This window comes from Triticum urartu, chromosome 4A, assembly GCF_056163025.1.
Source record: "Triticum urartu cultivar PI428250 chromosome 4A, HENAU_Tu73, whole genome shotgun sequence".
NCBI lineage: Eukaryota > Viridiplantae > Streptophyta > Magnoliopsida > Poales > Poaceae > Triticum > Triticum urartu.
The window spans coordinates 365,936,685-365,961,943 of record NC_141876.1 but is presented as its reverse complement, the minus strand read 5'-3'; the positions used below and the strand labels follow the sequence as shown (position 1 = coordinate 365,961,943).

Here is a 25,259-nt window from a genome sequence, read left to right as displayed (position 1 = left end):
AGCGCGGGCGCGGCCAGGCTGCCCCCGGTCGCGGCCAGAGGCTGGGGACGCACAACCACGGGCGTGGTGACCGGAGCTGGGGTGCGGCGGTGACGACAGCCTAAGGCGCCGGACCCAAAGCGAAAAAGGGGGGAAACGGAGGAGGATGAAGTTACTTCTCACATCGGTGTCGAGGAGCGACTCGAGGTCGAGGATGACGACGATCTTTGGCAGCACGCGGCGGCCGTGGCGGAGGGGATCGATGCGTACGTCGTTGTGGTGGCCTTCCGGCTCCGATCCATCATCGAGGAAAACAAAGGCGAGCTTGGTGGAGCTTTTGGATACGCCGACGAGGCGAGGTGAGGTCGGTGGCTATGCAAACGATGGTTATGCGTCCAAGGAGGCGTTCAGGCGAGCTCTAGACCGGCAGAGAGGCGCGAGGGAGAGGGGATGAGAGGGTTAGGGTTCATCCGGGGGGGTTGAGGCCTCAAGTTGGGCGCTGGGGGGCTGGATGATCGACACGTAGGCAAGGCAAGGCCATGGCGCCGATGGATGCTTTCCATGGCCTCTCTGTCTCCCTATAGCGAGGAGGTGGGGAAAATATTGCCGGGCTAGGCCAGCTCATGTAGTAGCGGGCCTTAAGTGCCTAGTAGTTTCAACTTTTTTCACATTGTTTTGCAATTAAGACAAATAGCAATTGAATTTTTTTGACAATGAAATTTGGCACATAATTATTAGTCACAATTTTGAAGAGGCCCAAAAAGTTAGAGGTCAAATGAAATTGTGTAAATATTGGTTTATTTTGAAAATGGTATTTTACTTGCTGTTGGACCACTTATTAAATTCCTAAGGATTTATCAGTGGGACAAATGAAGTTGGTTCCACCATGACAATGATCAAGGGAATTTATAGAATAGTGTGAACATTTTAGTTTACTGTTTGAAGAAACATTATTTTGACTTGCAATTTAAATTTGAATTTGACTTGAGTTTTAATTAAGTAAAATTTTAGCTTAGCAAGCATTGTGACATGACATCATTAGGGTGAGGTTACTCTAGCAGATCACCGGGGGTGTTACACAGCCGCAGCGTGTAGGTTGTGCGACGACGGGAAAACCTCAGGACGACGGCAGGGACCGCGTGCCATGCTCGCTACGGCCTGATGGGGGCAATGCGGCGGCAGCGCAATGGGCAGTGCAACCATGGGGATGACTTGGAGTGGACGACCTTAGGGCGGCGGTGGACCACGGGCCACGGCACTATGACCCGAAGAGGCGACATAGTAGCTGCGCGTGGGTCGGTGCAGCTCTAAAAAGAACCACGGGGTGGCGGCAATGACCGCGTGCCACACTCTCTACGACCCGATGGAGCGACGCAGCAGCAGCGTGAGGGTCGGTGCAGCCACGATGACGGCCTAGAGCGGACGGCCTCAGCGCGGCGGTGGACTGCAGGCTGCAACACTACGGCCCGAAGGGGCGACGCATCGGCAACGCGTGGTCATTGTAGCCACAGGAAGAACCATGAGACGACGATGATGTGGTCCGAAAGAACGATGCAGCTGCACTAACAGCTCCATTGGTGGAAGAGCGGTCATACTCGGTAATGATCTTTACAGGACCCACGTAGAAAGCGGACCGCGAGCGGTCAGGCGATAAGACGATCACATCATGATAATAGAACCGAGAAAATACGGGTGGACGGCGAGACAACTGTGGCGTACGTCCGCAGCCGAATGTGCCAGGAGCTTTTTTTAACATTGGTACAGACACAAGCGCATATACACGCACATACACTCATCCATATGAACACACACACTCTACCCCCATGAGCACCTCCGAAAGACTGAGCCGACATATCATCTTGAAATTTACGAAGTCATCGTAGGCACCTCGTCGGCACCTCGTCGTCGACGGGAACGTCTCCTCCCACTGAATGCGCATCACCGAAAATTCTGAAATAAATTCAGAAATAAATGCGAGTACCAGGATTTGAACCCTGTTGGGCTGAGGATACCACATCGCTCTAACCATCCAACCACAGGTTGGTTCGCGAATGTGTCAGGAGCTTACAACTAAAGGCACGCACATGCATGCAAGTATGGACGAGCCTGCGTTTTTTAACATTAGTACACACGCAAGCGCTCATACATACGCGCATACACTCACTTGTATGAACGCACACATGCACACCCTACCCTTATGAGCACCTCCGAGAGACTGAGTCGGCATGTCATCTTGAAATTTACGAAGTCACCGTAGGCACCTCGTTGTCGACGAGAACGTCTTCTTCCAATAAAAGCGCATCGTCGAAAATTTAGAAATAAATTTAAAAATATTGCGAGTACCAGGACTTAAACCTTGATAGCCTGAGTACGAGCCTGTGTTGCTGCACGGGACCACTGCCAACACCTAGCGTAGCGGCACAGGTAACTAATCTCACGGGGCGGGCGACGCAGCGCTAGACGAAGTCCGGATAGGACCGCACGAATGGCTGGCCACACGGTTAGAACCAGCAAGCCAGCGTAGGAGTACGCAAACAGCCAGTAGCAATGAGAATGCCGTGGAGTCGCCGCCCGTTACAGAGCAGAGGCGCGATGTAAATGACGAGTGGGTGGCAGGCGATGCAAATCAATCTTAGATCGGAAAATAAAATGAATAAGTGGATTAAACAACTGGTGAGATGGAAAAAGCCTGGATTAAAGGGTCAGGAGAGAGACTCTTTAGGGCAACCGGTCAACCGGATCGGCATACGAACCCTAGGCACGAACGGCGTGGCCCTCCTATGGCGATCATGAAGATCCATCGTCCCGGGGCAGCGCGGAGACAGCAGCTAGAGTTTGGATTGATTAGGCTGATACCATGTTAGAGGAAATAGACAGGGATTGATGAAATTGATGTTTATTGTCCGAGTCTCATGATATATATAGGTAAAACTGTATTTATCATAGCTTGCCACAGAACTTGTTTAGACTCGCCAAATTTTTAACGGGTTAAAAGTTTTCAAAAAATATGAAATAAATATGTGATAGTCTCTTTAATGTAATAAGATGATCCAACAAAGGAATGATGAAAATATACATTTATGTGTTCTCGGCAAAAATAACAAGCATTTCAGCTCAGTACGACATAAATATATACTGAACTATTTTTTTTCCATGACACATCCAGTCGTATTTTTTTAATCCCTTCATTGAATCATGTTATATTATAGATGTGTTGTTTCAGTATTTTTTTCATGATTTTTGAGAACTTATCCACCGTTAAAACTTTTAGCTAGTTCTGTGTCGCTATTGTAGAAAATCCAAGGCAGGATCAACTTGGTACAAAACAAGGCAAGACCAAATAGGTCCTAGTCTATCCTATATTTCCTAATAATCATAATACTCAACATTGGTATTATCAAGACTTGTGTTTTACTACTGATTTTTTTCTTCAATTTCAACAAACCGTAGATCAGTGAAAATACAATATGTCCATCAGCATTTGCTCCAAGGATTTGGTAACTACTATAGAGCACTCATGAAAATGATTTACTCAACAAAACCCAATGGTGAGACAAAATTCACTAAATCATGCCAAAATGGCATTCTGTCACTCTCACTTGCCTGTAGTACTAACTTTCACAGAGTTCATAGATGGAAACTATATACAAGGGTTAGACTAACAACTCCCCTCAAAACATTAATATAGCCCATATGTTGCAACGTACTCCCTCCGTCTTAAAATAAGTGTCTCAAGTTTAGTACAAATTTTTATTGTACTAAGCTTGAGACACTTATTTTGAGACGGAAAGAGTACATTATTCAGATTGTACATGAACATCTGCCCAACTGAAGACCAACAAAATGTTCACGCCTTATGTATCATCTGCACTCACTCCTAATTAGTGTCCTTCCTTCTGTCCAAGATGCAAAATAGTATACTGCAAAGTCAAGACTTAACTCTGATTTGCCTTTGCAAAACGGCCCTTGATTCTCAACCTGCTGTCCGCACGAGCTTTGCGGGACTCATATCGCACCTGTTTGTCAAATCTGCAAAATGAAATACGGTTATGCACGTGATATCAACATTGAATGCACCCAATCCGACACTTAGGAAGAAATTTCACATGCAAAACATATGCTAAGCTCACCTCCTTGTCCTCCTCTTTTCTTTATAGCGGGAAATGACAATGTCGCGGTCAGGGCCAGCAACAACATCAAAGCCACTTCTTTTGGGGAAAGCTTGCATTGGCATGCCAATACCAGGATTTGCCTGCTGGCTATCGTCCATCATGCCACCATTGCTCATGCTGGGGCAAAGTTCTGACATCTGAACAAACAATGACAAGCATGCTTCAGCTGAGTTTGCTGGAGCCTGCTCCTGTTCATACTCGGTCTTGCAGTCATCTTTTAGGGCATGATAATCGTTGTTGTTCCATCCGCCGTTCTGCCAGACAGATGAACGGACATGTTAATCGACCACTCTATAATATGGTAATGGATCATCAAGTAAGCTAGGACTATGTGTGAAAGAAAATAAAAACCACTGGAGATTTTATATTGGTTTTCCCTCCGTCCGGGTTTATTAGGCCTAAAGACACTTTCTCTTATACCAAGACACATAGTAATTTGCTCGTATTAATTCTTTCATTTCACTCTCAATGCATTCTCTCACGTGCATGCAGCCAATGAAAAAGCACGCTTGAAGTGTATTAATTTTCCAGCCATGGCACTAACAACAATGACTTTCAATGTAATCAATAAAATGGTTGCATGCATGCACCTTTTCAAAGCGGGGCCTTATAAAAGGGGACATGCTTGTAATACTGAGAGGCCTAATAAACCTGGACGGAGGGAGTATCTTTTAGAACCCTTAGCTGTTATACCAGAGAATTAGACACAACACTGAAGAATATATGCATCATCAACATAGCTATGACTTAATAGAAAAGCTTGCTGATAATATCTTCGCCACATATGGTGCAGAGTATCTCTACTCTTCTAATCTCTGCCGTTTGAGTAGATATGTCGCAAGTTGTCTAAATACAAGTTCAGTCAACACTCAACACCTGAGCCAAAATTCTTCTTGGTTGATGAGTAATTGCAGTGGGAGAAAAAAATGGTCATCGTTAGATTCACAGTAGTACATCCGTCCAGCATGGGGAAATTAGTCAGATAGACTGCAGTACCTCATAACCAGGGGTTGGCATGGTTGCAACCTCATGGCTGTTATCTGTGCCGAAATCGCCATTTCCAGTGGTGTGCTGTGACTCTGTCCAGGGAGGCAACTGATGAGCAGCTTGCTCTGCCTCCTCACGAGGTGTTATCTGACCGCCGCCCATGTCCACCTCCGCGAGCTCACGTAACTGCCGTATGACCTCATCGTTCGTCTTTCCATCGGGTGAGTTCTGGATCTTTTGCAGATGAGTTAGAGCTAGGTGTGAGAATTCAGAGCAAGAGCAGAAAACTGGGGAATTTTGGCAGAGAGCGAGCAGGTACCTTGGGCGAGGACGGCGTGACGAGGGGCTGGAAGCTATGGCAAGAAGTGGTGGGCACGATGAGATCCTCCAGGCTGAACACCTGGGGCTCCTCCCAGATGGCCCACCAACCGTCGTCGGCTTTGCCGGCCGAGGGCTTGTCCAAGTCGGGGACCCCGAGAAGAGCAGCGAGGTCGTGCGCCGAGGGTCGTCCCGTGTACCCCTGGACTGTACAGCGGTCGTGCAGCGGCAGCTCGCCGTCCCTGCTCCTCCCGAAGTCGCAGTTGGAGCAGAGGAATTCGGGGCCGCCGTGGCGGAAGACGGCCCCGGTGGCGCGGCATGCGGCGCAGAGCGGAGCGCGCAGGTGGCGGGAGCAGACCGCGTTGGCGGCGTGCACGTGGCGGTCGCACGGCAGGCAGAGCCTGGCGCTGTCGGCCCGGCAGTACACCACCGCCTGTGGGCCGCTGCAGTAGTCGCAGGCTACCGCGTCGGCAGAGAGCTCCTTCTCCATGGCCGGCAGCTCTGGATCCTGGCGCTCGTCTTGACCCATGTCCATGTGATGGACTACCGGTGGAAAAGATGGACTGGTGGAAAAGAGCTTGGTAGGCGCTGCTCCCTACAAGGAGAAGGAGAAGGAGAAGAAGAAGAGAATGAGGAGGTGGAAGAGATAATGCGTGCATATACGGCTTGCTTGCTTGCTTGCGGAAAAAGAAGAAGAAGAAGGTGGGAGAAGAAGCACGAGAGGCGGAGTAAACCGCGAAAGGGATGGTTCGAAAGCGAGGAGGCTGCCTCTGCCTCGTCACTCACTCGCGTAGCTCGGTCCGATATTTCTGTCATGCCTGGATGACTGTGTGCTGTAAGGCCGGCGACGTGGCGGGCTCCGCCGTGCGTGAGGCTGGCCGCGGGCCAGGTGTTGGAGCGGCAGTCTCGTCGCGTCGACGAGCCCGGGCACGGACAAAGGCGGCTTCTCCATGGTTCGATCGACTGCGGGAGTGGGGGTGGGAAAGGAAAGGAAAGGGTTGTCTCACGAGATCTTGCAGGTCGAGCCGACAGGAGATGCGGCCGTTGGCGGAAAGGGACCGCTTGGACGGGTCTCGAGCGGAGCATGACGCAACGGCTGAGGTAATGCCAAAGAGTATGGCATCGCTAGCCTAGCCTTGGCCTTGTGAAGGTGACTATCTGTTGTATCTCGCCTGCCCACCTCGCCCCCGCCGTCGGCCACTGCGGCCCTGGCGTCCACGCCTCCCGCCGGCGGCCACTGCGGCCCCGGCGTCCACGCGCCCTTGCAGGCGGCCTCGAGGGCTCCGGATCTTCGCCTCTCGTCCTCCTTCCCCCCCCCCTCTCTTCCCTGAGGCCTCGTCCATGGCGTCTGACGGATCGCGAAGCCCTTCCTTGGTCGCGTCGGCCTTCCCGCGCGACAGGCCGGTGGTGTCCGGTCTCGGCCTCTCTGGCTCGCCGGGGTCGGCAGGCTCCTCCTCAGTAGGCGCTGCGGTGGTTGGTCCGGCAGCCCCGGCTGCCCCGGCTCAGGAGGCTGGGTGGCACAAGCCTGGGCCTTCCCGTAAGGCGATGTGGCGTCGCCGGCGTGCGCTGCGGCGCCAGCAGGGGGCTGGCGCGCAGGATGGTCGGGCCTCCCCCATCTCGTCTGAGAGGCGTCAAATCCCGCCGGACCTCTGGGGTCTCTGTTTCAGATGTTTTGAGGATGGTCACCGACAGCAGGATTGCACGAGCGACCCCATGTGCATTCCTTGTGGGCTTTCTGGTCATGTTTCCTCCCAGTGCAAGAGGCCGTGCAGCCCCATCTCGGCAGACGAGCTTCGTCGCGTGGTGATTCCCAAGGTCGCCAGGATAGGGCCGCTGCTGGCGTTGCTGCCCGGAGTGGGGGGTTTGCTGATGGAGCCTAGGCAGGACGCACCGCGGGTGCCGCCTTCGCCAGTTGCGCCCAGCTTCCCTCCCATCGTGCCCGCCTACGCGCCCGCTGCCCCGGCGGCGGAGGTATGCATCTTGCCGCGCTCGGAGGGGATGGATGATCTCGAGCGCAGGCTGCAGTTGGTCGTGGTTGCATATGTTGGGGGACCAAGGCCGCCGGTCTCCTGTGTGGATGCGGCCATTGCCATCTCGGAGCGGCTCAACATTCCGCGTCATCGTTTCTCGGTTCACAAGTATCACCCGAAGGACTTCCTCATCGTGTTCGCTTCGCACGAGCTCTGGAACAGGGCGCTGGCGGTTCCGTCGGTGGAGTTTCAGGGCTTCAAGCTTTTCATCGGGCCATGGCCGAGGCAGGCGCATGCCAAGTCTAGATTGATGCGTGTTCAGGTCGACCTGATGATTGAGGGTGTCCCTTCCCATGCTCCGACGAAAATCACCACGCTGATGGTGCTTAGATTCCGGGGATCGCATGGTCTTCGTTGACGGGAGGAGGGACACAGCATCTGCGCCGGGCGGCATGCCTCGCCGTGCCGCATAGTGGCCGAGGTGTGGCCGCCCCATGCTCTGTCGGCGCCAACTCATCATCTTCATTGACAGGAGGCATCTCTGGCGCCCTCATCCATCACCATCGCTCCCTTCCCTATGAGAGGGACGGATCATGTCGGTGTACAAAAGTAGGGGCTCTCCTTTTTACCCTTCTATTTGTGCACGGGCAATCAGAGCCGTACCTGTGGCCACACTTAGCGAGGCAAAGGGGGGAAGCAGAAGCACAAGAATACCAGAGCAGCGCTCCAGCCAGGGGCGCAGAAGACGGAGCAGCAAAACGGGTTTTTCCCCAGCAAGATCCTTGCCGGGGCGGCCTACGCAGCGCAAGCAAGAGCCTTGCCGGGGCAGCTCACCCAACGCCAACATCGCGGCCAACCTTGGGACTAAGAGTACCGACACCATCGACAGCATTGGAACCAAGGCTGGGGAAGCACCTGCATAGTTGGCATGCAAATCTGTGGAAACCAGAAGCCCACAAGACTAGACGATGACCAGAAGACAAGACAATCGCAAGCCCCCTTGCCGAGGATGCCCCCGAGGCCCCGACAAGGCTCCTTGCTGAAAATATACACGGGACCACGACAAGACCTTGCTGCCCCATCACCGCCCCAGCTCAGCGGCCAACCCACCAACTGAGGCTAGTACCCACGTGACAGTACGTGGATGCTAATCCAGCTAGTCAAGCACCTGCGTGGTGGCATGCAGATCTTCGTGAAGACCCTACCACCACCCCATCTCAGCAGCTTGCCAGCTTACGTGGCGTTGCATGCCTCGTTGGCCTGGACGCGTGTCGGAGCAAGGCGGAGCAGCGACGAACGGGCCGGGCCTCGTTGCCGTCCCCAATAAAGCAATGGGACACCTAAGGAGCGCATTTAATGCGCCTCGTCCCGTAATGACAGGCGATAAGCTTGAACACTGTATACCTTTCCACCTTCTATGTGCCACTGTGGCGACCCCTTTTGACTATAAAAGGAGGCTCGAGGCGTACTGGAGAAGGATTCAGATCTTTTGGACTACGCACGCACCGCAGCTAGTTCGACAGCCCAAGAACACTCAAATATACACCAAAGCAGGATTAGGGTATTACGCATCCTTGCGGCCCGAACCTGGGAAAACGATCTTTGTGCTGGCTGCCAGACCCGCTCTTTGCACAACCCCGCGCCCGCCAACCGTAGAAGGGATCCCAGTGGTTCCATAGGTGTCGTTTCCACCGACATCTTTGGCGCGCCAGGTAGGGGGGCGTAGTTGTGGAAATCTGGTCTGGTTGGAGCAGCGGCTTTGTCGTGGTCGTCACTCCAAGGAAGAAGACGACCAAACGGGCGGCGTTGTCTGCAGATGCGGTGAACGCCCGCGCAACGACATAAAAGCTAAGTCATGCAAAGTTTTGAGCAATTTCTTTTTATATATAAGGTTATCGTCCTCGAAGATCTTGCCCCGTGTATGGAAAACCTGCACGCAATGGGGCCCTTCCACTATTGGCAACGGCCTTGCTCTATTTCGAGTCCGCTCAACAGTTCGAGCGGCTGCTCAAGAACGGCAAGGTGGCCTTCTGCAATTGGCAACGCTCTCGTTCTGTCTCGAGTCCGCTCGACAGTTCGAGCAGCCGCGTTAAGAGCGGTAAGGTGGTTTGCCTGGCAGCAAGCACACCCGGCAGGCTATTGGGGATCCGTCCTCAAGGCGCCGCGGCCTAGGGTTTACACGCCGGCAAGCCTACCCGATTAACGTAGGGTGGACATACAAAGGGAGATCAAATGGGAAAATAACATGAATCGTTTTAAGGTACTGCAGAGTTATATTATATCAATTGTTGATGCGGTTCTAACTAAAGATAAAAATTGTCTTGGTCATGAACCTGCAACGACGATGAGAAACGGGGTGCCTAATCCCGGCGCTGGCCCTCTACCCTTCGAACTCTGTCGATGCGGCTGATGACGGGCTCGATATGCTCCTCGAGCGTCGCGAGGTCCGCATCCTCCAGCAAGCTCTCCAGCACGGTGTCGAAGTCGAGGTTGGGGTTCCAGTACGCCACCTTGTTGAGGACCTTGGTCATGGCACCCCAGCAAAGATTCCGGGCCTCATTGGCCAGAGAGGCCGCCTGGTTCGAGCGGAACTGCTCTAGAGCTCCAAGAAGGCCCTTGAAAAACAGGGTTAGTTTGGCATTGGGACTCACGTTCGGCTCCGGGGCGTACCTCACGTTCGGCATCCCCATGATAGCCAGCTGCGTGGTGATCCTGCCGGCGATGTCGGCGAGGCGGCTGATCCAGAGGTTTTCTCCCTTCACAAAATCCTCGTGGCTGGCGGCGTCATTCCTCCGTAGCTGCCTCTCGGCCTCCAGATCTTTGGTCAGGGTCTCCTCCCAGGACCTGACCTCCGAAAGTGTCCCCTCGAGGCCTTCCAGCTTCAGCTTCAGGTCCCTAATGGAGTCATTGGCCTTGGAGAGCAGCTCGACCTTGCCGAGGACTGTGGCTTGCGCGTCAGCCAAAGCGCCTTTGGCCGCATCCCTCTCCTCCGTCAGCTCCAGGACCTGCTTCTTCAGCCTGTCCCGCTCCACCTCCAGCCCGTTCACCTTACCGGCCCGGACTTGGGCCTGAGCATTGAGTGCCTCCTCGTGCCTCTGCTCCAGCTCCCGGGTCCGCTGCACGACAAGCTTCTCGAACTCATCAACCTTGTCGCGGAGTGTCGCTGCGAGCTTCTCCTCACTAGTGGCGAGGTCCTCCTCCTGGGATGTAACGCCCGGATAATCAAGCTACAGTGAACCTCTGCTAATGATGCCACGTCACCTCGGTTACTGTTCCTAATCTCGTGTTAGTTCGAAACTGATTCAAATTCAAATTCAAAATCAACCAAAGAATAAAAACTTTTCAAAATTTAAGACAAAATGTTCGGGGTGTGCAAATAAATGCCTAGGAATTTATGGTGTGTGATCCATGCCTTTATAAAAGACCTAAATACTTAAAATGAATTAAAACAGAAAAGAAAATACAAAAAAACAGAAAACAAACAAAAAAAAGGACCCCCCCACTGGGCCAGACGGCCCAGCCGGCCAGGCCACCCACCAGCCCAACTGGGCAAAGGCCCAACTGGCCGGCCCACCCCACTCCCTTAACCCCCTCACGCCGGAACCCTAACCCATCCCGTCGACCCACTTCCCCCCCCCACTCCCCACGTCTCCCTCTCGTTCCCCCCTCTCTCGTGGATCTGGATCGGGGGCAACCGACGCCCCGATCCCGTCGCCCCCGACCCCGGCACGCCCGAACCCGCCGCCTCGTCCCTACGCCCCGTCTACGCCGTCGTCTTGCCTCCTCACGTCCTCCTCGTCCCGAGCCGAGGCCGCCATTCCGGCGCCGCGCCCTCGACCCCGTCGCCCCGCCGCACTCGTCGCCGGCGACCCGAACGCCGCCCCCTTCCTCGTCCTCCTCCTCGAGCTCGAGACCGCTGCCCCGTTCCCTGCACCTTCCGTGAGCACCCCCCCTCTCTCCCCGTCCCCGTTGCCCGTTCCGGCCACCGCGCCGCCAAGCCCCGCCCCTGTGCGCTGCGGGCGTCGACTGCGCACGCAAGGCCGCACCCGCCTGCTCGACCCGCTCCTCACGCCCGGCCGTGCCCTATGCATGTGCACACTCGCCGCTGCCCCGTGCTGAAGCTCCGCGCGCGCCGTGCTCGCCCACCGGTCGCCCGCGCCGTCCGCGGCTTGCGCGTGTCCGCCCCCTTGCTCGCGATGCTCCCCTCGCCCCGATCGCTGTTGCGTCCGCCGCCGCTCGCTGTCCCACCATTTGCCCGCGCCGCGCCTTCGTTCCCTGCCCCGGCGCCACCCCGACGTGGCCTCGCCGCTGCCGCTGTCGTCCCAGGCGGCCGGGCTTGCCGTGCCCGTGGCCGGCGCCCCCTGCCCATCTGGGCATTTGCCAATCGGGCTGGGTGCCTGCGCCCGTAACCCGCGCGCCCGAATCGCTGTGGCCCTTTGGGCCACTGACATGTGGGGCCCGGCCCCAGAACGTTAAAAAAAAGAGAGCAAAAAAAAGGGAATTAAAAAAATTAATTATTAATTAATTAATTAATTAGTGAATTAATTAACTTAATTAATCTTGTTTAGTTAACCTAATTAAGTATTGTGAGTTAATTAAACTGTGATTAGATTAGTTAGATCCTAATTAGAGTAAACAGTGTATGACATGCGGGACCCACACGTCAGATTGACCCAGTCAACTCCCTGTTGACTGCTGACGTCATGCTGACGTCAGCAGACACTATTCTGGATAATGTTGATTAAATTAATTAAATAAATCCTAAAATTGATTTAAATCTTTTAAAATTAATATAAAATAAACCGTAGCTCGGATCGAAAAACTTTGTACATGAAAGTTGCTCAGAACGGCGAGACGATTCCGGATACGCAACCCGTTCGTCCGCCACACCTCCCTAACCTATCGAACTCGCAACTTTCCCCCTCCGGCTCCTCTGCCCGAAAACACGAAACACCGGGGATACTTTCCCGGATGTTTCCCCCCTTCACCGGTATCACCTCATACCGCGATAGGGCACCCCTAGCACCGATACTTGTCATGTCATGCATCGCTATGCATATGCTTGCATTATATTTATTGTTTCTTCCCCCTCTTCTCTCGCTAGACACCGAGACCGACGCCGCTGCTACCCAGTACGACTACGGAGTTGACGATCCCTCTCTCTTGCCAGAGCAACCAGGCAAGCCCCCCCTTTGATCACCAGATATCGCCTACTCTTCTCTATACTGTTTGCATTAGAGTAGTGTAGCATGTTACTGCTTCCCGTTAATCCTATACTGATGCATAGCCTGTCCTTGCTACTACTGCTGTTACCTTTACCTGCAATCCTAATGCTTAGTATAGGATGCTAGTTTATCATCAGTGGCCCTACATCCTTGTCCGTCTGCCATGCTATACTATCGGGCCGTGATCACTCGGGAGTTGATCACGGGTATATACTATATACTTTATACATGATACATGTGGTGACTAAAGACGGGTCGGCTTGAGGAGCACCTGCGAGTGGATCTTTGAGGCGGAGCGACAGGGCAGGTTCCGACCACCTAGGAGAGAGGTGGGCCTGGCCCTGGTCGGCGTTCGCGGATACTTAACACGCTTAACGAGATCTGGGTATTTGATCTGAGTCTGGCCATTTGGTCTATACGCACTAACCATCTACGCGGGAGTAGTTATGGGTATCCCGGCGTCGTGGTATCAGCCGAAGCCTTCGTGACGTCAGCGACTAAGTGGCGCGCGCCGGATTGGAACGTAAGCCTGCTCTTGTATTAAGGGGGCTAGTTCTGCTTCCGGCCGCGTACGCAACGTGCAGGTGTGCTAAGGGCGATGGGCCCAGACCCCTGTGCGCTTAGGTTTAGACCGGCGTGCTGACCTCTCTGTTGTGCCTAGGTGGGGCTGCGACGTGTTGATCTTTCGAGGCCGGGCATGACCCAGGAAAGTGTGTCTGGCCAGATGGGATCGAGCGTGTTGGGGTATGTGGTGCACCCCTGCAGGGAAGTTAATCTATTCGAATAGCCGTGATCTTCGGTAACAGGACGACTTGGAGTTGTATCTTGACCTTATGACAACTAGAACCGGATACTTAATAAAACACACCCTTCCAAGTGCCAGATACAACCGGTGATCGCTCTCTCACAAGGCGACGAGGGGAGGATCATCGGTTAGGATTATGCTATACGATGCTACTTGGAGGTCTTCAGTCTACTCTCTTCTATATGCTGCAAGACGGAGGCTGCCAGAAGCGTAGTCTTCGAAAGGATTAGCTATCCCCCCTCTTATTCTGGCTTTCTGCAGTTCAGTCCACCGATATGGCCCTTTACACATTTACCCATGCATATGTAGTGTAGCTTCTTGCTTGCGAGTACTTTGGATGAGTACTCACGGTTGCTTTCTCCCTCTTTTCCCCCTATCCCTTCTACCTGGTTGTCGCAACCAGATGTTGGAGCCCAGGAGCCAGACGCCACCTTCGACGACGACTCCTACTGCACCGGAGGTGCCTACTACTACGTGATGCCCGCTGACGACGACCAGGAGTAGTTAGGAGGATCCCAGGCAGGAGGCCTGCGCCTCTTTCGATCTGTATCCCAGTTTGTGCTAGCCTTCTTAAGGCAAACTTGTTTAACTTATGTCTGTACTCAGATATTGTTGCTTCCGCTGACTCGTCTATGATCGAGCTCTTGTATTCGAGCCCTCGAGGCCCCTGGCTTGTAATATGATGCTTGTATGAATTATTTTTTATTTGTAGAGTTGTGTTGTGATATCTTCCCGTGAGTCCGTGATCTTGATCGTACACGTTTGCGTGCATGATTAGTGTACGGTCAAATCGGGGGCGTCACATGGGAGTTCAGCACGGCCTGGTGCTGGTGCCGAGCGGCCTCGTCCTTGGCGGCCTATGCTTTCACCGCCTCCTGGGCCTTCTCGATGTCGGCCTGCTTCAGGACAAGCTCTTGCCTGCACTCCGCCAACAGATCCTGGGCGGTCTTCAGTTCCTCACAGGCCTGGCGGAACCATGCCTGCGTCTTGGCGACGCGCTCCTCGAGATCCACCTCCTCGTTGTCCACCGCCGCCATCCTGGACTTGGCCTTGTCCAGGCGGGCACGGTGAAGCGCCTGGAGCTTTTGGAAGTTGGCGCTCATGGCCTGGAGGAGCCGCTCTTCCTGGGAACCGCCACCACCGGCGCTCGGTTCGTCAACAACCTCAAGCCCGGCGGCGGCGAGCACCTCATCATCAAACACCTCACCCTCGGTGGGCGCCCTGGTGCTCGCCGTTCCCGGGAGGTGGACGAACAGGTCGTTGCTCACCTTCAGGTACTTGGTTGAGCCAGAGGCGGCGGAGGAGGAAGGTGGGTCGTCAACCGCCCCCTCCTTGGCAGTGGCCTTGCCGGCCTCCCCGGCAGGCCCCTTGCTGGCCTCCTCGGCAGCGGCCTTGCCGGTCTCCCCGGCCGGCCCCTTGGCGGCATCCTCAGCAGCACCCTTGGTGGCCTCCTCGGCGGCGATCTTGGCGGTCTCGGCCTCGGCGTCCCTGGCGACCTCCTCAATGATGGTGTCAATGTCCTCCCAGTCCGTCAGGGAAGGGTCTGGATACCGAGGAGGGGAATGAGGCAAAGCCAAGACCAAGGTTCAAAAAGAAGAAGCAAGAACAAGGACATAAGGCAAATAACTCACCCGTGCCGGGCTGGGGAGAAGTGGCCCCCTCCTCGCCAACATTCGGTGCCGGGACGGAGCCACCGGCGCCCGGGTTCGCCTCCTCCTCCTCCGTGCGCATGGGCTCGGTGCTTGGCACCCTTGCCGGGGACGCCCCTCGGGGCGGCGTGGTTGATGGGGGCGGCATGTTGGGGGTGAGACCCTCAGTGGCTCCTCCTGCTGCCGTTCTCCTCCTGCAACCACGGCAAGGTCAGTGCCAAGGGATCGTCCCTCAGCACACGTTGATGGGGAGCGAGTAGTGAACGCACGTTGGGGGCTGCTATCTGGGCTGCTCTCCACCACCAGTGGCGTACTCGAGGTGCCCGTCGGGGGCTGGCCGCCCGTCGAGGCCCCGGCCCTCTTTGCCACCCTTTGGGCCAGCATCTCCACATCCCTGCAAAGGTGAAAACAAGTCAAGAAAACCAGCGTGGTCTGAAGGAACGGAGATGATGAAGGGCAAGATGCTTACTCATCCTCCATCTCCTCTTCCGCTTCCTTCCTCTTCCTCCTTGGGCTGAGAGACCCAAGATCGAAGACGACCTCCGTGTCAACATCTGCGGGAGGAGAGGAAGGGGATGGAGTCCAGCGATGCTTGGACGAAGAAGAGGCGGTCGATTTCCTCTTCTCCACCACGGTCGTCACCACCTTCTTCGCTGTCGCGGCCCTCGTCAGGCGCACGAACTCCCCCTGGACCTTTTGCCGCTGCTCAGTCCTGCCAGGCCGGACTAGCTCGTCAGAGCTGGCCCGCCGCAGGACACGTCTTTTCCCTGTGACCGGAGGGTCATCAGCCCCGGCCTCTTCCTCAGTCAACTCCTCGACCACATCTTCGATAAAAGAGGCCCCGGCGCCAGCGCTGCTAGCCTCCCCAGAAGACTCTGCCCATCCGACAAGCTCCTCCTCCTCTGCGGCCGCCTCGGCCTTGTTCTCCACGTGGCCGATGCTGCCAACTTCCCTGGCGAGCGCCGCCTCCGCCGCCCTGGCGGTGATGTAGTCTAGCTCCTCCTTGGTAGTGTCCTTGATAAGCAGTGGCTCATCGCGGACATACCTTTCTGACAGGTTGTCAAAGAACTCCTGCACTTGCTCCGCCTCCGGCTCGGCCCAATTTGGGTTAGGGTCATGTGCATTGAAGTCCGGCATCATGGCGATGATGTCGGTTTGGCGAGAGTTGTTGCTCAGCGGGACCACTCCTGCCGGCAACCCGAACAGAGGCCCCTTGACGGCCTTGCCGGCTCTCTCACCCCTGCCGTCGTCACCCACATCGAGCTGGAAAAGCCGCTAACAAAAATGAGCGTGCCCCATCACCGTGAAGTTGTGCTTCAAGCCGGGGCGAAGCCTCATGATGTCGGCCGCGTTGCTGAAGAGCCAGGCCGGCTTCCCCTTGTTATGCAATGGGGCGATTCAGCGGCGGATGAACTCGGCCCCAATCATCTCAAGGGTGAGCCCGGCCATGGTGAGGTGATGGATTCTGGTAGTAGAGGTTGCTCCAGTCCTTGCGACGGACTGGCGGGCTCTGACGAACTTGGCGGAAATCCCGCGGATCCTGTTCCTCGATCCATAGCCACCAGCCCCGCCACTCCTCCCACCTCTCGTTCTGGGTGCCCTTCAGATACGTGCCCTTCTCCTGGGCCGTGGGATCCAGGTGACGCAGCCGGAGATGGCACCCCCTGCCTGGATACGGGGAAAGAAGTAGTGGCGGAAGAGTGCCGTACTGGGAAGCATTCCGGCGAAGCCCTCACAGAGGTGGGCAAAGAGGGCCATGCACGCCACTGCATTCGGCGTAAAATCAAGAAGATGGAAGCCGTAGGTGTGCATGATATCATTGAAGAAGTTGGAGAAAGGGGGGCAGAGCTCGCAGGAGAAGTAGTCAATGAAGAAAGGATACCGATTCGGGCCGGCCTCGGCAAAATCGGCAGGGATGATGTGCGTGGCCGGATGCCCCGTCGTCTTCGCCCCCCACAGAGGCATGAAGTGGTACCTGAGGTAGACCGCATCAACCGTCGAGGGGAAGAAGGCAAGCTGCGTCCGAAGCGCCATCGACTCGCTCTTCGGCATCTCCTTCTCCTCGACGTCTCTGGCCACTCCCTTGTCCTTACTGGTTTTGGGTGCCATGGTGGCCGAAAAAGAGGTGAAGAATCTGGAGCAGTGGGAGATTGAGAGCAATGGAGGCGCGGCAGCGACGGATGGAGGCGGGAGTTTCGGCTTTTTCGCTTGAGGAAGAAGGAGGGGGGCGGCGGTTCCGAAATTGGAGAGACACGGAGGGTAAATGAGCAGCGCGCCCGCGGTTTCCCCTTCTCTTATGGGGAAGGCGCGGGCCGCCTCTTTACCATTCACTGTGATGTGACACGTGAGGGCAGCAACCGCTCCACGCATGAACCCCACGTCACGCACGACCCCCGCGTCACGCATTCAACGCGGGTCGTGGGGAAGTGCGACGGGAGAGGAAGTTACAATAGTAAAACTCAGCCCCACATGCCCGCGTACCGTTTTGGGCCTAGCCCAACAACGCGTCACACTTATGTACGGCCCGGGCGCGAGGGCTCCTGTCGATGTACAAAAGTAGGGGCTCTCCTTTTTACCCCTCTATTTGTGCACGGGCAGTCCGAGCCGCACCCGCGACCACACTTAGCGGGGTAAAGGGGGTAAGCAGAAGCACAAGAATACCAGAGCAGCGCTCCAGCTAGGGGCGCAGAAGACGGAGAAGCAAAACGGGTTTTTCCCCGGCAACATCCTTGCCGGGGCGGCCTACGCAGCCCCGGCAAGAGCCTTGCCGAGGCAGCTCACCCAACGCCAACATCGCGGCCACCCTTGGGCCTAAGTGTACCGACACCATCGACAACATTGGACCAAGGCTTGGGAAGTACCTGCATAGTTGGCATGCAAATCTTTGTGGAAACCAGAAGCCCACAAGACTAGACATGACCAAAAGACAAGACAATCACAAGCCCCTTGCCAAGGATCCCCCAGAGGCCCCGACAAGGCTCCTTGCCGAAAATATATGCGGGACCACAACAAGACCTTGCCGCCCAGCTCAGCGGCCAACCCACCAATTGAGGCTAGTACCCACGTGACAGTACGTGGATGCTAATCCAGCTAGTCAAGCACCTACGTGGTGGCATGCAGATCTTCGTGAAAACCCTACCACCACGCCATCTCAGCAGCCTGCTAGCTTACGTGGTGCTGCATGCCTCGTTGTCCTGGACGCGCGTTGGAGTGAGGCGGAGCGACGACGGACGGGACGGGCCTTGTTGCCGTCCCAAATAAAGCAACGGGACACGTAAGGAGCGCATTTAATGAGTCTCGTCCCGTAATGACAGGCGATAAGCTTGAACACTGTATACCTTTCCACCTCCTGTGTGCCACTGTGGCGACCCCTTTTCACTATAAAAGGAGGCCCGAGGCGTACTGGAGAAGGATTCGAATCTTTTAGACTACGCACGCACCGCAGCTAGTTCAAAAGCCTAAGTACACTCAAATATACACCAAAGCAGGATTAGTGTATTATGCATCCTTGCGGCCCGTACCTAGGTAAACGATCTTTGTGCCGGCTGCCAGACCCGCTCTTTGCACAACCCCGCGCCCGTCAACCGTAGAAGGGATCCCAATGGTTACATAGGTGTCGTTTCCACCGACAGATCCAACATCACTTCCAGGTGCTTGCGGCCGCCGCCCAGCACGTGTTTGCTTGCCGATCTTGAACTCTAGCCTCGGTGGATCGTCCATGAGGTATGTAGCTCTCTTATCATTCTATGTCTCTTGTTTATCACATGTACCCAGGCCAGAGCTAATGCACCCTCGCTTGTCAGATGCCACTCCATTCCCTCCCCATCAATTGTCCTTGCCCATGTTTCTGATCCGGCGCCGCCGCGCACTATGGCTATGGATCGGGCACACAGGTCGCCGTGCCGAGGAAGCCGGGACAGCGCCACAGCGGCAGGTCTTCAAGCTGGGGTGTGATGATCCACAAGTATAGGGGATCTATCGTAGTCCTTTCGATAAGTAAGAGTGTCGAACCCAACGAGGAGCAGAAGGTTTTCAGCATTGTATTCTCTGCAAGCACTGAAATTATAGGTAACAGGTAGTTTTGTTATAAGATAATTTGTAAGAGCAACAAGTAACAAAAGTAAATAAAGTGTAGTAAGGTGGCCCAATCCTTTTTGTAGCAAAGGACAAGCCTAGACAAATTCTTATATAGAGAAAAGCGCTCCCGAGGACACATGAGAATTATCGTCAAGCTAGTTTTCATCATGTTCATATGATTCGCGTTCGGTACTTTGATAATCGGATATGTGGGTGGACCGGTGCTTGGGTGCTGCCCTTACTTGGACAAGCATCCCACTTATGATTAACCTCTATTGTAAGCATCCGCAACTACAACAAAATTATTAAGGTAAACCTAACCATAGCATGAAACATGTGGATCCAAATCAGCCCCTTACGAAGCAACGCATAAACTAGGGTTTAAGCTTCTGTCACTCTAGCAACCCATCATCTACTTATTACTTCCCAATGCCTTCCTCTAGGCCCAAATAATGGTGAAGTGTCATGTAGTCGACGTTCACATAACACCACTAGAGGAGAGACAACATACATCTCATCAAATATCGAACGAATACTAAATTCACATGACTACTAATAGCAAGAGTTCTCCCATGTCCTCAGGAAGAAACGTAACTACTCACAAAGCATATTCATGTTCATAATCAGAGGGGTATTAATAAACATATAGGATCTGAACATATGATCTTCCACCAAATAAACCAACTAGCATCAACTACAAGGAGTAATGAACACTACTAGCAACCCACATGTACCAATACCAGACTTGGAGACAAGAATTGGATACAAGAGATGAACTAGGGTTTGAGAGGAGATGGTGCTGGTGAAGATGTTGACGGAGATTGGCCCCCTCCCGATGAGAGGAGCGTTGGTGATGACGATGGCGATGATTTTCCCCTTCCGGAGGGAAGTTTCCCCGGCAGAACAACTCCGCCAGAGCCCTAGATTGGTTCCGCCTCGTGGCGGCGGAGTCTCATCCCGAAAGCTTGCTTATGATTTTTTTCTCATCGAAAGACTCCATATAGGAGAAGATGGGCATCGGAGGGCTACCATGGGGCCCATGAGGCAGGGGGCGCGCCCCCACCCTCGTGGGCAGGGTGTGGCCCCCTCTGGAACTTCTTGCGCTCAATATTTTTTATATATTCTGAAAATGACTTCCATGAAGTTCTAGGACTTTTGGAGCTGTGCAGAATAGGTCTCTAATATTTGCTCCTTTTCCAGCCCAGAATCCCAGCTGTCGGCATTCTCCCTCTTTATGTAAACCTTGTAAAATAAGAGAGAATAGGCATAAGTATTGTGACATAATGTGTAATAAAAACCCATAATGCAATAAATATCAATATAAAAGCATGATGCAAAATGGACGTACCAACTCCCCCAAGCTTAGACCTCGCTTGTCCTCAAGCGAAAGCCGAAATCGAAAAATATGTCCACATGTTTAGAGATAGAGGTGTAGATAAAAATAAAATACGGACATGAGGGCATCATGATCATTCTTAGAACAGCAACTTATATAATTCTTGTCATATGATCTCTTATGCTAGAGTAACAATTCAATCACAATTTCAACTATGAATCATAAACTCCATTGAAAACTAACAAACTATAATCTCAGTCATTGGAGCAATTATAACTTATCATAACATAGGAAAGAGTCAATGTAAGAGCTTTTCAGCAAGTCCACATACTCAACTATCATATAGTCTTTCACAATTGCTAACACTCACACAATACTTATGGGTATGGAGTTTTAATCGGACACAGAGAAAGATAGGGGCTTATAGTTTTGCCTCCCAAAATTTTACCTCAAGGGTAATGTCAACAATAATAGTTCATGAAAACTCACATCCAATTAGCCATATATACCAGGATCTTTCCAACATGTTGTGCTTGCCAAAAGATAAAATGTAAAAAGGAAGGGTGAAAATCACCATGACTCTTATGTAAGGTGGGAGATAAAAGTAAAAGATAGGCCCTTCGTAGAGGGAAGCAGAGGTTTTCATGCGCTTTTATGGTTGGATGCACAAAATCTTAATGCGAAAGAACGTCACTTTATATTGCCACTTGTGATATGGACCTTTATGATGCAGTCCGTCGCTTTTATTTCTTCCGTATCACACGATCGTATAAAGCTTATTTTCTCCCACACTAATAAGTCATACATATTTAGAGGGCAATTTTTATTGCTTGCACCGATGACAACTTATTGAGGGATCTTACTCAATCCATAGGTAGGTATGGTGGAATCTCATGGCAAAACTGGTTTAAAGGTGTTTGGAAGCACAAGTAGTATCTCTACTTGGTGCAAAGAATTTGGCTAGCATGAGGGGGAAAGGCAAGATCAATCATGTTGGATGATCCATGACAATATAATTTATCTCAGATGTAAGAAAATATAACCCATTACGTTGTCCTCCTTGTCCAACGTCAACTCTTTAGCATGCCATATTTTAATGTGTGCTCACAATCATAAAAGATGTCCAAGATAGTGTATCTATATGTGAAGACCTCTCTTTCTTTATTACTTCCTATTAATTGCAACGATGACCAAAACTATGTTTGTCAACTCTCAACAGCTTTTATTCACCATACTCTTTCTATGTGAGCTCATTACTCTCCATAAGATCCATATGATCTCTTTGTTTCTTTTTATTTCTTTCTCTTTTCTTTTATTCACTCAAGATTATGGCAAAATAATCAAGCCCTTAACTCAAAACTAATCTTTATTATATATAACTTACGGACTCGATTACATAGGAAGATCATAAAGCAAAACTCACAACTAGATCATACTGACACTTTATTCTACTAGATCAAAATATTATCAAAAGGATCGAACTAAGAAAAACGGTAAAGATGAACGTGATGGTGATACGATACCGGTGCACCTCCCCCAAGCTTGGCAGTTGCCAAGGGGAGTGCCCATACCCATGTGATTATATCTCTTTTGTCGGTGAAGAAGGTGGAGTTGTCGATAATGGATAGTCGCACATCGAGCATAGGAGGTCCTCCAACTTGCGGATAATTCCCTTGAGTGCGATGATGTGCTCCTTCAACAAAATATTTTCACGTGTGAGATACTTGTTTTGTATACGGGCTAACTCAATCATCTTGAAAGTCTCGATCTCAGTTGGCGTAAGAAGATTGTGATCAAGTTGAAGGATGTCTTCTGTTGCCGGAACTTGGTCCTTCGTGGTCTTCTTGATCCTTTCATCCTTGTTGATCTCCATAGGTTCTTCCCTCTTCAGCTCTATCTTCATTAGCCAAGCATCATTGTCACCATTGTTGGAGGAGGGAGACGACATAATGCCTGGCCTTGACAACCCTGACAGAAAACAGCTCGAAACAAAGACAAGAGATATTTGCGTGATACGGTGGTCAAAACCTCCGGGAGATTATATAATGAATTTTTACTAACCAAAATACGTAACGTGTAAGAAAACGGAGTCCGGAGAGCACACGAGGTGCCCACGAGGCAGGGGGCGCGCCCCCACCCTCGTGGAGCCCTCGTGTCCTTCCCGGACTGCTTCTTATTTTTCTATTTTCTAAATATTCCAAAACGGAGAAAAATTTCCATTAGAACTGTTTTGGAGTCGGTTTACTTACCGTACCACATACCTATTCCTTTTCGGAGTCTGAAACGTTCCGGAAAGTGTCCCTTATGTATTCCTCTGGGGTTACAGTTTCAATAACATTGGTTTCAACATTTATAGGATTACCTGAGATATAATGTTTGATTGTTTGGCCGTTCACCACCTTCGGATTTGTGCCTTCGAAGTTGTTGATTTTTATGGCACCGGAACGATAGACCTCCTCGATGACGTAAGGACCTTCCCATTTAGAGAGAAACTTTCCTACAAAAAATCATAAATGAGAGTTGTATAGCAATACATAATCACCTACATTAAACTCACGCTTTTGTATCCTTTTGTCATGCCATCTTTTAACTTTTTCTTTAAACAATTTGGCATTTTCATAGGCTTGGGTTCTCCATTCATCGAGTGAGCTAATGTCAAATAACCTTTTCTCACCGGCACGTTTGAAATCATAATTGCGCTTTTTAATAGCCCAATAAGCCTTATGTTCTAGGTCGAGAGGTAAGTGACATGCTTTTCCATAAACCATTTTATACGGAGACATACCCATAGTATTTTTATATGCAGTTCTATAGGCCCATAATGCATCATCAAGTTTCTTGGACCAATTCTTTCTAGATCTATTAACAGTCTTTTGCAAAATTAATTTGAGTTCCCTATTACTCAATTCTACTTGACCACTAGATTGTGGGTGATAAGGAGATGCAATTCTATGATTAACATCATACTTAGCAAGCATTTTACGGAAAGCACCATGAATAAAATGTGAACCACCATCAGTCATTAAATATCTAGGGACTCCAAACCTTGGAAAAATAACTTCTTTAAGCATCTTAATAGAGGTGTTATGATCAACACTACTAGTTGGAATAGCTTCTACCCACTTAGTAACGTAATCAACAACAACTAAAATATGTGTATATCCATTAGAGGCAAGAAAAGGTCCCATATAATCAAAGCCCCAAACATCAAACGGTTCAATAACAAGTGAATAATTCATAGGCATTTCTTTACGTCTACTAATATTAACAATTCTTTGACATTCATCACAAGATAAGACAAACTTACGGGCATCCTTGAAGAGAGTAGGCCAATAAAAACCGGATTGCAATACCTTATGTGCAGTTCTATCTCTAGCGTGGTGTCCTCCATAAGCTTCAGAGTGACACTTGTGTAGGATATGTTCATGTTCATGCTTAGGTACACAATGTCTAATAACACCATCTAATCCTTTATAAAGATGTGGGTCATCCCAAAAGTAATGTCTTAAATCATAGAAAAACTTTTTCTTTTGCTGGTATGTGAAACTAGGTGGTATAAACTTAGCAACAATGTAATTAGCATAATCAGCATACCATGGAGCAGTGTGAGAAGCATTTATGACATTTAATTGTTCATCAGGAAAGCTATCATCAATAGGTAGTGGGTCATCAAGAACATTTTCTAACCAAGACAAGTTGTCTGCAACGGGGTTCTCAGCTCCCTTTCTATCAATAATATGCAGATCAAATTCTTATAGCAAGAGAACCCATCTAATAAGTCTAGGTTTAGCATCTTTCTTTTCCATAAGATATTTACTAGCAGCATGATCCGTGTGAATAGTTACTTTAGAATCAACAATATAAGGTCTGAACTTATCACAAGCAAATACAACTGCTAAAAATTCTTTTTCAGTAGTGGCATAATTTCTCTGGGCATTATCCAGAGTTTTACTAGCATATTGAATAACATTTAATTTCTTATCAACTCTTTGCCCTAGAACAACACCTACAACATAATCACTAGCATCACACATAATTTCAAAGGGTAAATTCCAATCAGGTGGCTGAACAATAGGTGCAGAAATCAATGCTTCCTTAAGTATTTCAAATGCTTCTATGCAATCATCATAAAAGACAAAAGGAATATCTTTTTATAATAGATTAGTCAGAGGCCGAGAAATTTTTGAGAAGTCCTTAATGAACCTCCTATAAAAATAGACATGACCAAGGAAGCTTCTTATACCTTTAGTGTCCTTGGGGCATGGCATCTTTTCAATAGCATCAACTTTAGCTTTATCAACTTCAATACCTCTTTCAGAAATTTTGTGCCCCAAGACAATACCTTCATTAACCATAAAGTGGCATTTCTCCCAATTCAAGACAAGGTTACTTTTTTCACATCTCTGCAAAACTCGATCAAGATTTCTTAAGCAATCATCAAAAGATGATCCATAAACGGAGAAATCATCCATGAATACCTCACATATCTTTTCACAAAAATCAGAAAATATAGCCATCATGCATCTTTGAAAGGTAGCAGGTGCATTACATAAACCAAAAGGCATACGTCTATAAGCAAAAGTACCGAAAGGGCAAGTAAAAGTGGTCTTAGATTGATCATCAGCTGACACAGGTATTTGGGAGAAACCAGAATAACCATCTAGGAAGCAAAAATGTGTATGTTTGGATAATCTTTCTAGCATTTGATCAATAAAAGGTAAGGGGTAATGATATTTTTAGT

General features: G+C 51.2%; 2 protein-coding genes across 2 annotated transcripts; one reads left to right on the top strand and one right to left on the bottom strand.

The window, feature by feature from the left end:
* Positions 1-3,538: 3,538 nt before the first annotated feature.
* Positions 3,539-6,209, bottom strand: LOC125551575 (zinc finger protein CONSTANS-LIKE 13). The gene is made up of 4 exons (XM_048714828.2): positions 5,458-6,209; positions 5,148-5,372; positions 4,110-4,405; positions 3,539-4,008 (listed from the first exon to the last, which is right to left on the bottom strand). The coding sequence occupies exons 1-4, from the start codon at positions 5,989-5,991 to the stop codon at positions 3,915-3,917; spliced, it is 1,149 nt and encodes a 382-aa protein (XP_048570785.2). The 5' UTR covers positions 5,992-6,209; the 3' UTR covers positions 3,539-3,914.
* A 588-nt stretch (positions 6,210-6,797) lies between these two features.
* On the top strand, positions 6,798-7,844 carry LOC147975878 (uncharacterized). Its single transcript, XM_087520621.1, has one exon. The coding sequence runs from the start codon at positions 6,798-6,800 to the stop codon at positions 7,842-7,844; it is 1,047 nt and encodes a 348-aa protein (XP_087376747.1).
* Positions 7,845-25,259: the final 17,415 nt, after the last annotated feature.

What these genes read in the sequence shown, in the direction of transcription:
- LOC147975878 (XM_087520621.1), top strand. Translation starts at nt 6,798, where the DNA reads ATGGCGTCTGACGGATCGCGAAGCCCTTCCTTGGTCGCGTCGGCCTTC.
- LOC125551575 (XM_048714828.2), bottom strand. Translation starts at nt 5,991, where the DNA reads ATGGACATGGGTCAAGACGAGCGCCAGGATCCAGAGCTGCCGGCCATG. An exon ending in TCACGCCGTCCTCGCCCAAG is followed by an intron (nt 5,373 to 5,457) that starts GTACCTGCTCGC and finishes CATCTGCAAAAG; the next exon opens with ATCCAGAACTCACCCGATGG. An exon ending in GAAAAGAGGAGGACAAGGAG is followed by an intron (nt 4,009 to 4,109) that starts GTGAGCTTAGCA and finishes TTCATTTTGCAG; the next exon opens with ATTTGACAAACAGGTGCGAT.